This window comes from Podarcis melisellensis (assembly GCF_964234715.1).
Source record: "Podarcis melisellensis genome assembly, chromosome: 3".
NCBI lineage: Eukaryota > Metazoa > Chordata > Lepidosauria > Squamata > Lacertidae > Podarcis > Podarcis melisellensis.
The window spans coordinates 36,348,126-36,360,353 of NC_138530.1; the positions used below are offsets into that span (position 1 = coordinate 36,348,126).

Consider the following 12,228-nt stretch of genomic DNA (forward strand, 5'->3'; position numbering starts at 1 on the left):
CATTTCAGGGGATTGAACTAGATGACCAACTCTTGAGGTCCTTCCCAACTCTACAGTTCTGTAAGTCTATGTGTGATCATGTTTGCAAATGTAAATTCATCAGCCTATACAGACTAAATAATTGCCCTGCAGTCATAGTATAACTTGATTAAATAGCTGTCTGCCTTTTACAAAATATACCAATCTAAAAAATAGTCTTGATGCACATTTTGCTGTTCAGTCTCTAGAAAAAATTGCATGGATTTGTGTTGCATGCCTAGCAGCTTTGTAATAGAGGAACAGTGTTGGGCCCTTGGGAAATATGATGGTTAGCCTCTGTGGTTGGGCAGAAGTGTTCGTTACATTCTTGATGTGCACAGTTGACCAGAGGTGCAACCTTTAGTCTGACCTAATGGCTCAACATCATATTTAAAGAGATCATTAATCTACCTGATCTATGGACAGCTTCTGTCAGCACTTGTTATAAGGGAAAATATTGAGTACAGTCCACCAGGAGTATCACCTGCAGAAGCATAATTGAAATTAATAGAGCTTCACAAGAGCACAACTGTAAAACATGTTAGAGGAATAAAGAAAAATTGTTTGCACTAGGGCAGCCAACAGAGACTCTGATGGAGAGAGTGGGGGAACAAACTTGCTCCTTTCTATCACATAAAGCAGAAAAGAAGAGTGAATGAACATTCTGTAAATAAACCTACAACACAACTCTGCCAAATGGAGTAGAGAAATACGTAAGGACTGAGAAGCTTTATGCATGTTAGGGGTAAAGGGTAAAGGGACCCCTCATCTCGCTTTACTGGCCAAGGGAGCCATCGCGGGGATTTGAACCGCTGACCTTCTGATTGGCAAGTCCTAGACTCTGTGGTTTAACCCACAGCGCCACCCGCGTCCCATTTATGCATGTTAGGGACATCTTATATATTGCAAAATGTCTACAATGAGAATGTTTCTATGTAGAAATGTACCTAAACAGCATGTGCAGGTAGGTAACTCATAATGGGTGACAGTCGCATGTGCTGGGAAGCTATAGAAGGCATATGCAGCAATTTACCAAATGCCAACTGATCACAGACAGAGTATTCTGCTTGAGGAATAAGCAACAACAATGTTTTCCATTGGCTAGGACTTTCCCTGTTCTCTCAGCTGAGAGTCCACTTGGCACAGCTAGCATTCACCCCTTTGGCAATAATCATTTAGAAACACATTTACTGCATACTTATGTTTCCATTTATCTGTATTGATTTCAGGCCCTTTCTGTTAATGCCACATTGTTTTCCAGGCTAATTCCCCACCCTGGCAGCCCAACTTCATTTCACAGTTAGCTGTGCTTTGAGAAACCTTTGAATTTTCTTCACTGCATCAGGTTGCAACTGCTTCTGGGTGCAGTTCCTTCATGGTCTATGGGGGAGAATTAAAGTGACTTTAGCAACAGTAGAGAGAGCAGTGTAAGGACAGCGATGGAATAAAACAGATACCAAACATCCCCCTTGCCTTATCACACTGCTACCCTGTCAAACTCTCAATCCATTAGTCTTGAACTAATTTTGTGACAGTTAACCAGTTGAAAGTGTTGACCATTTCAACATTAACAAACTTCACCCATTCTTATTAAATTCTTACATTTTTCATAATCTATAAGGAAAGCAGGTTAAACTTTTCATCACAGCCCACATAACACAATCCATCATTTCTTGCAGCCCTAAGTGCTAGATACTCCCTTTGTTAAAATAAAAGCTGATATTCTCCAGATGCTGATTTCTGCATACAAAATCAAGACTGATTATAGCATATACACAGACTTGTCAATTTGCTTGACAGAAGGGGATAAAAACAGGACCAGAGTGAGGGTGTGATGGGCCACATCAAATGGTTGCTGGGAGCCCTTCCATTTTTGTCCCATTGGATGCTAAGTGCCAAACCAAGAACAGGAGAGGTGTTTGTCCCAAAGCAATCATTAAGTCAATTCTGCCTTGTTATTATTCATAGGCATTTAAATGTTGTCCAGAATTTTTAATCTCTGATCTGTTTCCAGCACAGTCAAATTGCAAAGTAATTATAACACTAAACTCATCAATCAAAAAAGACATATGACTTCCTACTTTGCTCTCATTGTCAGCAAAGCAATGTTTTGCTGAACCTTTAATAAATAACAAATTTAAATAGCCTGTCCTTGTAGAGACAGTTCAGTCATAATCTATTATGTACTGTTATCCAAAAAGCCTCCAAGGTTACCAAATAATTATGGTTGATTTTAAATGACATGTTTATTATAAGTGTATATAGATGTGGCTAGCTCATAATGCTGTTATCACAGTATGAGGAATATTTTGGGGGGAGCATGGTTCAGGATAAAATAAGGTTGCTATTACATGCAACATACTAGTTAACAAAATGTCAAATCATTGGAAAGCAGACATAAGCAGGGGTGTTGTTGTTTTTTAAAGAACTCTGTTTATTCTTTTGGAAAATGTTCTCGAGTCACTTGTTTTCTAAACATTTCAAAGTTCTAAATGCGGATTGAGCTTTAATTTAACTGACTCTTCTTCTTAATTGAGCAGGCACTGTAAATAGCAAAGCATATGAGTCAGAATTTGGGGTTTTCAAACATCTTTCTGTCAAACATCTGTTTCTGTTTGTGCAATACCATAATATTAAGAATATCAGAGAAAGAGACATTCATATATATATATATATATATATATATATATATATATATATATGCTTTCGTAGATTTTCACGGGTACAGGAATGCAGGTTTTGGTGTCCTCGGGTGTCTTCCCGTGTAAAAGTTGGGGTGTCTAGGCGACGTTTCGACGAGGTCTCACTCGTCATCTTCAGGCTGGTGCTTTCGGCTTCTTGTTACTGGAACAGAGCAGGATCTCAGTGTTTGAGTTCCTATAAATACTGTTGAGGGGGTGTGGTGTATAGCCTCCAATGTTCTGGGCAGAGAGGAAGTTCCCAGGCTAGTGTGCCTTTTCTTCTTTTGTTCCTTAATTACTTGAGGGATATCTTGAGTGATTTCTTGAGTGATATCCTGAGTACCACTTAGGTGGGTCATTAGGTGTGGATTAGTTGCTAAAGTCTTTGTGTCTTGACCTCTTGAACTTTCTGAAGAGTTTTTCTGAGAAGATGGCTGTACTGCACTTAGTTGTGCTCTGGCTTGGCTTCGTGTATAGGGGCGAGCTGTGGTTTTGTGGCCTGTGTCAGCCAGATCTGTGTAGGGATTGCAGGGGGGTGCAGCATCCGGAGGTGCCACCATGGTTTGGCTACTGGATGGTGTCTGTAATTTATCTGTGGAGAGGGTCTGGGTTTGGGTCTGGTGTGGTTGATTGGTGGCCAAACCATGGTTTGGTAGCCAAACCATGGTGGCACCTCCGGATGCTGCACCCCCCTGCAATCCCTACACAGATCTGGCTGACACAGGCCACAAAACCACAGCTCGCCCCTATACACGAAGCCAAGCCAGAGCACAACTAAGTGCAGTACAGCCATCTTCTCAGAAAAACTCTTCACAAAGTTCAAGAGGTCAAGACACAAAGACTTTAGCAACTAATCCACACCTAATGACCCACCTAAGTGGTACTCAGGATATCACTCAAGAAATCACTCAAGATATCCCTCAAGTAATTAAGGAACAAAAGAAGAAAAGGCACACTAGCCTGGGAACTTCCTCTCTGCCCAGAACATTGGAGGCTATACACCACACCCCCTCAACAGTATTTATAGGAACTCAAACACTGAGATCCTGCTCTGTTCCAGTAACAAGAAGCCGAAAGCACCAGCCTGAAGATGACGAGTGAGACCTCGTCGAAACGTCGCCTAGACACCCCAACTTTTACACGGGAAGACACCCGAGGACACCAAAACCTGCATATATATATATATATATATGTCTTGCAGCCCAACCATCAAAGCTGCTATTATCTTCAGGTACAATGCTTTCCTTTTCCTCCTGACTGCTTTGTTTAAACTACTCATCCAGCAAGATTTGAATATCCTCTTTTATAAGTAGGTACCACCAGCCCCCTACAAACATTTCTTCATCCAAACTAGGGGGATCTGCTTAAAGAGACAACATAGGAGGGTGTACTATAATGACAGGTCTGTGGCCCACATCCTCTTGAAACGAAGTCTTTCCAATTTCTCAAGTTCCCACTGTTCTACAGACTATTGATGTTACACAAGTGTCTGGGCATGTGGTGTTTCACCAGTCTGGAGCACTTAACCAAACATGTTTTTCCTGGTAAATCACAGAGACACAAAAGCATCAAACAAGCAACTTGGCGAAAGAAAATCAAAAGTTAAATATAATTCTAACTTATGTACTCTGCTTCAGCATTTTTGGTAATTTGCTGAGCCAGCCCTGAAGACTTTTAGAAGACTTTTCTGAGCTGGATCTCACTGTCCAGGCTGAACAATGGGGGTGAAGACACTCCTTCAGGTATACAGGGCCAAAGCAGTTTAGGGCTTTAAAGGTCAGCACCAACACATTGAATTGTGCGCGGAAATGTATTGGAAGCCAATGTAGGTCTTTCAGGACTGGTTCTATATGGTCTCGGCAGCCACTCCCAATCACCAGTCTAGCTGCTACATTCTGGATTAGTTGTAGTTTCCAAGTCACCTTCAAAGGTAGCCCCACATATAGTGCAATGCAGTAGTCTAAGTCTTCTCTCTTCTCTTTGGCGATCACTCGTAACCGAGTAAGATTGTCTTCCATAAACAGGTTTTAACAATGAGTCCGTAAGTGACTATGGAGGCCAATTCTGGACCCACATGTCCTTCCACAGTGGGGACATTGGTTCCAGGCGGGAATTGATCATGGTGTGGATTTGCCAAGCGTGCCTTCCTCTTAGCACGTTCCTCCCTTGCGTTCTGAGTTTGAGTGTCTTCAAAGTCCGTGACACCTTTGGTAAAGGCTGTTCTCCAGCTGGAGCACTCGCAGGCCAGTGTTTCCCAGTTGTCAGTGTTTATACTACATTTTTTTTAGATTTGCCTTGAGACAGTCTTTAAACCTCTTTTGTTGACCACCAGCATCACGCTTTCCATTTTTACATTTGGAATAGGGTAGTTGCTTTGGACACAGGTGGCGCTGTGGGTTAAAGCCTCAGCGCCTAGGACTTGCCGATCGAAAGGTCGGCGGTTCGAATCCCTGCTGCGGGGTGCGCTCCCGCTGCTCGGTCCCAGCGCCTGCCAACCTAGCAGTTCGAAAGCACCTCCGGGTGCAAGTAGATAAATAGGGACCGCTACCAGCGGGAAGGTAAACGGCGTTTCCGTGTGCAGCTCTGGCTCGCCAGAGCAGCGATGTCACACTGGCCATGTGACCCGGAAGTGTCTCCGGACAGCGCTGGCCCCTGGCCTCTTAAGTGAGATGGGCGCACAACCCCAGAGTCTGTCAAGACTGGCCCGTACGGGCAGGGGTACCTTTACCTTTACCTTTTAGTTGCTTTGGAAGGTGATAATCAGGCATCCGCACAACATGACCAGTCCAACAAAGTTGATGTTGAAGAATCATTGCTTCAACACTGCTGATCTTTGCTTCATCCAGTACACTGATATTAGTTCACCTGTCTTCCCAAGTGACTAAGTGGGAGGTAACCAGAACATGTACCACCCTGGCAAGACAGTGTGCAGACAGGTAGGGTCTCAGCCGGCGTACCAGATGGAGCTGGTAGACAGCTGCCCTCGGCGCCTGCACCTGCATGGACCACTGTGAGTCCAGAATGACTCTCATGCTTCAGAACTACCTCTTCATCATCAGAACTGCTGCCTTCTCCCTAATGGCATTATTTGCTCACTTATATCTTACCAATACATTTATTTCCCATTGATACAGTTTCAATCATCCTCTCACATCCTGCTGTGAAAATATTGTGGCTATCCCTTGTTCCCATGTCTTTCAGACCACTCCTCATTTGGGCCTCCTGTCTTCTCCACCCTTGCTTATGTATAGATTCTCATGAAATTATTCCCTTGTGTACATTGTTATAAAATATGTTCATTCTCATGTAACACATAGAATAAAAATAAATTCTAGCCAACTATTTCTTTTCAGGAGGGCAGTCGTAGTTAAAACCTATCCTGGAATTTTTTGTGCTCTCACATTTATCATGGATTTCCCCCAGGAAAATTGAAACTAGTGTGGGTCTTCCAGCACTAACAACAAATGATTTAAAATAGAATTCTTAAGATGTGGTTTTGACTCCTATCAAGCTATGACTATTTCATCCAGCAACAATTTGATGTAAAGTACTAGAGTGAAGACACCCCAAAACATACCCCTGAGTTCTTTGAAAGAGATATATATTCTAAGGTTTTTAAGACTTGTAGACTGACTGAATATTTAGATTTGCTCCCCTCTAAATGAGTTCCATTTTTCTTGCAGTTTGACAAGGGTTTGACTGTATATCTTTGACAACTCAATGACCTTGCCCCTTTATGACAGACCTCAGTTTCATATTACATGTTTTGTTCAGGGAGAGAGCATGAGGAAAACGGGCTGAACTTGTTCAGTGGCCATTAGGGAATAAGATTATTATTATTAATTACTGAATTTATATACCACCCTATACCTGGATGGTAACTGTTCCCGCCCAGACTGGAAATTAACCTACAGTTCTAGGAGGTCTTTATACTCAGGGGTTAGGATCAGTTGAAACAGAGGCGAAAAACATACATTGATGCATTGCAGGCTGCCTGGGACCTCATGGCAGCTGGGCAATATGAACAGTACCAATTCATACAAACAACATCTTTTTATGAGGCCAGTCCAAGAGCCATGTCTGTAACCCAGCCCTGACTTTAATGTGAAGTCTCCAGGAAATGGACTCCTGATCAAGGTGGCACAGCTTGTGACAGGATATTCACTAAGATGAAGGCTCCATCTACTCTTTCTGCTTGAGAAGGAGTTGGTACATTCCTATATCGAGCACTGAAACTTTTAGAAAATATACTGCATCTGGCATTTACAATTGCCCTTGGAACATTCAAGTATTTCAGCGTAACTTGCTTAAGTGCTGGTTATGAGACTGAGTGAATGACTAATCACAGTTTTCCATTGCTAATTTTATGAATGAGTTCCTGTTAGTCCATTTGTCTTCCACACTGCTTGGCTTTACAAAGTTGCAGGACACTGCAGTTCCATGAAAGTGGCTGTGCCGCCATCCTGGGACTGAATTTTCAGAGCCAATGACCAAGCCAGTGCTTTGAGATACGCAATAAATAAATTCTAAATGGTACTGGCATCGACAAGATAAAGAAAGACTGTTCAGGAGATCGCTAATGACAATGGAATATATGCCTGCACTGGCTCTGCAGGAGCGTAAAAAGCATGAAAATTGTCAAGTTATTTTATTTACTTTATTGAGCAAATGTACTTTGTCATTTACACAGATCATTTGAAAGAGGAGATAACCCAGCGGCACATGCAGAAAGCAGCTCAAGGTGAGTTTTGTTGCAGCCATTCTTAGCTCTTTCCATACAAGGTTGCTCCCCCACACAAATGTGCCGTCACTTGTTGCCTGCAATCCTCCTGTTCTTGGCTAGGGGCTTCTTGCCCCCTGTGCATTTCATGCTACACTGAAGGCATTTTCCTCATGTTGTTCAATGGTCACGCGGCAATGTTTTCATGGCCTCTTCTCTCCTCACAAACAAATTTATCACTGTGGTTAGTGACAGCAGCTGAAGAATTAGGCCTTTTGACCTCACTGGGGCTACACTTCTCCACAAGCTGAGGATCTCGTCCCCTGGCTTCAATGGAGCCATATTGATTTATGCCTGGGTTTGTTTTGCTTAGATGTTGTCCTGGGTTGAACTGTAACACCACAGCCTTTGAGAGCAGATATAAAAACATGTGCACTCTGTATGTTTCCAAACATCTCCAGAAACATGTGGAGCCTTTGCAAATGTTTAATTACTCTTCACTCTTCACAGAAACTGATGTGGGGAATGCTTCAACAAATAATGGGTTACTTGATTTAAATAAAGATGACAGCACAGAGCTGCTGGGTGGCAGCTGAAATTTTGAGCACTGCAGTTTCTAATAATTGTCCTTCATACATAAGGCAGGCCTTAAATGTTCATATATCACATTTATAACATATGCAAGATTGTTTTGATAACCACAGTGAATATCTTCTATATGTTTTCTTTCTTCATTCATTGTAATACCATAGCCTGATGTTTGCTGTGTAAACTGGCGATCATTACATGCCTCTCTTGTATATGTGTGTTCAGTCTGACAGAAACAGCTGTGGGTTCTCCTAGGGGCTTCCTTGATCACCATAAAGGCATCAAGACATCCGTGAATGAAAACTGCTTGGTAGTAAACCTACTTAAGACTATGTGGAAAAATCCAAATACAAAAGGAAACCTAATTTCCATTTGAAATCTTGGTGTTAACATTTTCCAGCTGCCTCTCTTACTTAAAACTTTCCTCTCTATGGAGATACTTTACTTCCATTTTGAGTAATGATGATCTCTTTTCCCTGATGGACATGCTTTGGATGTGGATTTCTAATTTCAGGAAACCTTCATACTCAGCCTTACAAAAAGTTTTAAGACAGATTTCCTTAATTGTCTTTCCTTGCCCTTCCAAGGCAGTCTATTCCGCTGTAGAACATCTCTTACCATCAGAAATTTCCTTTATTGTAACTTGAATCCATTGGTTTGTGTATGGAGCAGGTGCAAACAAGCTTGCTCCATCTTCCATGTGACAGCCCTTGAGATATTTGAAGATGGAACTATTTAATTTCTGACTTATTTATAGCATTTTTAACCTATGTCTAGGTACACCCCTGGACACAATACTCCATATGTGGTTTGACTATGGCAGAATAGAGTGGTACTATTAATTCCCATTGTATGCCTGTTGCTGCAGCTTCAAATAGCATTAGTGGTGTGTTTTTCTGCTGCAACTCACTGTTGACTCATGTTAAGCTTGTGGTCTACGAAGACCCAGAGATCATTTCCACATGTTCTACTGGCAAGCCGGGTGTCCCCCATCTTATATTTGTGCAGCTAGTAATTCCCACCTAAGTGCAGAACCTGACATTTGTCCCTATTGAAATTAATGTTGTTACTTCAGGCCCAGTTCTGCAATATGTCACAGTCCTCTTGAATCCTGATTCTCTTGCAGCATTAGCTACCCCTCCCAGGTTGGTGTCATCTGCAAATTTGTGGAGCATCCCCTCAGTTCTTTTGTCTAAGTTGTTTGCAAAGTTGTTGAAGAACAACAGGCCCAAGATAGAACTCTGCAGTACCACATTTGTCCCATTTTCACCAAGATGACAAGGAACCATTAGTGGCCACTTGGGGTTTGGTCAGTTAACCAGCTACATACCTACCCAACAATTATCTCATCCAGGCCACATTTTACCAGCTTCTCCACAGGAATATAATGGGGGGACTTTGTCAAAATCCTTATTGAAATCAAGATACACTATGTCCACAGCATTCCCCTGATCCACCAAGCTTGTAACTCTATCTAACGAAGAAATGTAATTGGTCTGGCATGACTTATAAGATAAGATAAGATAAGATAAGATAAGATAAGATAAGATAAGATAGATAAGATAAGATAAGATAAATTTATTGTCATTGTCCGTATATACACAGTATACACAACAACGAAAATCAAACACCCAAAGACCGGGTTCACATACACATTTGCACGTATCTCCAACACTCTCATCCTATTCAGACATAATCTATAAAACATAACATAATCCAGAATATAACATAACCTATTAAAGGCATAACATAACCTAAAACCTATCTCATTCCTTCCTACTCCCTGCTTGCTATTTCTTGCAACTGGCCCTGAGATCATTATTTAGTGCAATCAGAGCTCTTGGATAGAAACTATTCAGAAGGCGTGTGGTTCGTGTTTTCATTGTCCTATATCTTCTGCCCGAAGGCAACAGTTCAAAGAAGTTGTGAGCAGGATGGGTGGGATCTCTCAGGATATTGTGTGACTTCTTGAAGCTGCGAGACGTGAAGATCTCATCCAGGGTTGGTAGTTGGAGCCCAATAACATTCTGGGCAATTTTAATTATTCTCTGTAAAGCTTTTTTATCCATTTCAGAGCTGCTCCCATACCACGATAATATACTATAGGTTAAGACACTCTCGATGGTACTGTGATAATAGGACAGAAGTAGGTGCTGAGATAGATTCAGTCCCCTGAGCATTCTCAGAAAATACAACCTCCCCTGCACCTTCCTCACAACCATATTAATATTTGCAGTCCATGAGAGGTCCTCAGAGATATAAATGCCCAGGTATTTAAAACTACCAACCCTCTCCACCTCCTCGCCATTTATGTGCAATGGTAAAAATACACTTTTCTTTCTCCTAAAGTCAATTATGAGTTCTTTGGGTTTTTTTGGTGTTAAGCATAAGATTGTTTTCTTTACACCATTGAATTAACCCCTGTACTTCTTTCCTATAAGCAGTCTCATCGTTCTCACTAATGAGCCCCACCACTGTTGTATCATCCGCAAATTTGATGATTGTGTTGGACTTATACAGTGGGGTGCAATCAAATGTGTATAGGGAATAGAGAAAGGGACTTAGCACACATCCCTGAGGGGCTCCTGTGCTTAATACTTATTTGCTGGGTCTTAGTAATCACAGCATTCTTTTCTAAGTGCCCACAGACTGGCCTTTTAATTATCTGTTCTAGGACCTTTCCTGGAATTGATGTCAAGCTGATGGGTCAGTAGTTACCTGGGTCTTCTTTTTCTTCCGTTTTGGATTACACCCACAAGATCCTTTAGTACCTGCACGCTCCTTTAGTACCAATGATTTACTGGATGTACTGAATTTCTACAAGAAACGATGGGACTTCAGACTCTTTCTGTTCGTCATTGGCAACATGTGGTACTCTGATCTCCTCCTTCTGGAATTTGAGGTGACAACCCAGCTGTGCCTCCTTGTGTGTTCCAGATTGGTGTCACATTTTGTTGGATACTCATTTTTTGTTTTGTGGTGCATCTCTGGTGAATGTGTTCCATATTTGCACAAATTACGGGTTACACTTCCACCCTTTGGTAATTTGCAGGAATCAGTTGTGGTGTGAGAGAAGAAAACACTCTGCATTGTCTTAAGTGACATCAAGGCAAAGGATGAGGTATCCAATAGCAAATTACTGTATTTCACACACCTTTATGAAAGTGTCAGTCTCTTTCAGTTCTGATAATGCGGTCAAAGATTTCAGATTTTTGTTGGATATATGAAGACATCTAAAGAACAGAATATACCGTAATAGGTTTTCAGTCAAGGAACAAAACCAGTTCTAGTTGTGGTTTGAATGAAAATTGAACAAGAGTTGCATTTTCTTAGTATTTCACACATTTAATTTAGTTTCAGTGCTATGGTATATTCGGCTTTTTTGAATATTTGTGTTTCAAATTTGAAACAACCCACATCTGTATATCTAGTATAATGCTTTTGATTCGCTTCCTAGAGTGACATCTAGTGGCATTTTAGGCCATTTTATCTGCCCATCGTTACAGAGAAAATCATTTCCCCAATGTTTCCATGAGTTCAGAACAACAGCATTGGCATCACTTAGCCCTGAGGGTTATTTTTGGAATTCTGAGACTAAAAAGTGTTTGATCAGATGATGTTTGTTAAGAGCATAGATTTTCCATTAGTCCTGGAACAAGATTTTGGTACCAGCTCTGGATGAGTACCTCAAAAACATTCCATGAATATTTGCCTAGGGGACCATTTAAATTTCTTTTGAGAGATTTAAATCTTTTGGGGTTCACATTTCTTTAATGCCATGGCAAATGAATTTATTGGCAGGGATTCTGCAAAAACAGCAACATAAGGGAAAATAAATAGGCATAGAAAGTAAATTTTGTTCATTAAAACTATTGCTAGTGTATCAACCCTGAGTCTAAAATACTTCTTCATGATCATGCCATAAGTTGATGTGTCCAAGAGAAGCGGCATGGAAATAACTGAGAATTTGTCATAGCAAGCATGCTATCAAATAATTTTTGTTTACATGAATAAATTTGAGAGCAGGTTACTAAACTCTGTTTTCTCACTTTATGTGTTTTAATTGCTTTAATCAACAACTATTAGAACAAATTTTATACCAACAAATGTAGTTATGACATTTTACATTATGTTAAGGAGTATGATATTTTTCAGCTTGGGAGACACTGAGAATCTTAGCTATACTCGCTGGTGATACTACAGTGTCTTTCAATGAATGAG

General features: G+C 41.1%; 1 protein-coding gene across 1 annotated transcript in view; it reads left to right on the forward strand.

The window, feature by feature from the left end:
- KIF6 (kinesin family member 6) overlaps positions 1–12,228 on the forward strand; it is a 146,911-nt gene that overhangs the window by 106,586 nt on the left and 28,097 nt on the right. Inside the window, exon 16 of the mRNA XM_081903946.1 lies at positions 7,390–7,440. Coding sequence (XP_081760072.1) covers positions 7,390–7,440 — 51 coding nt within the window. The remainder of the gene's footprint in view (positions 1–7,389; positions 7,441–12,228) is intronic.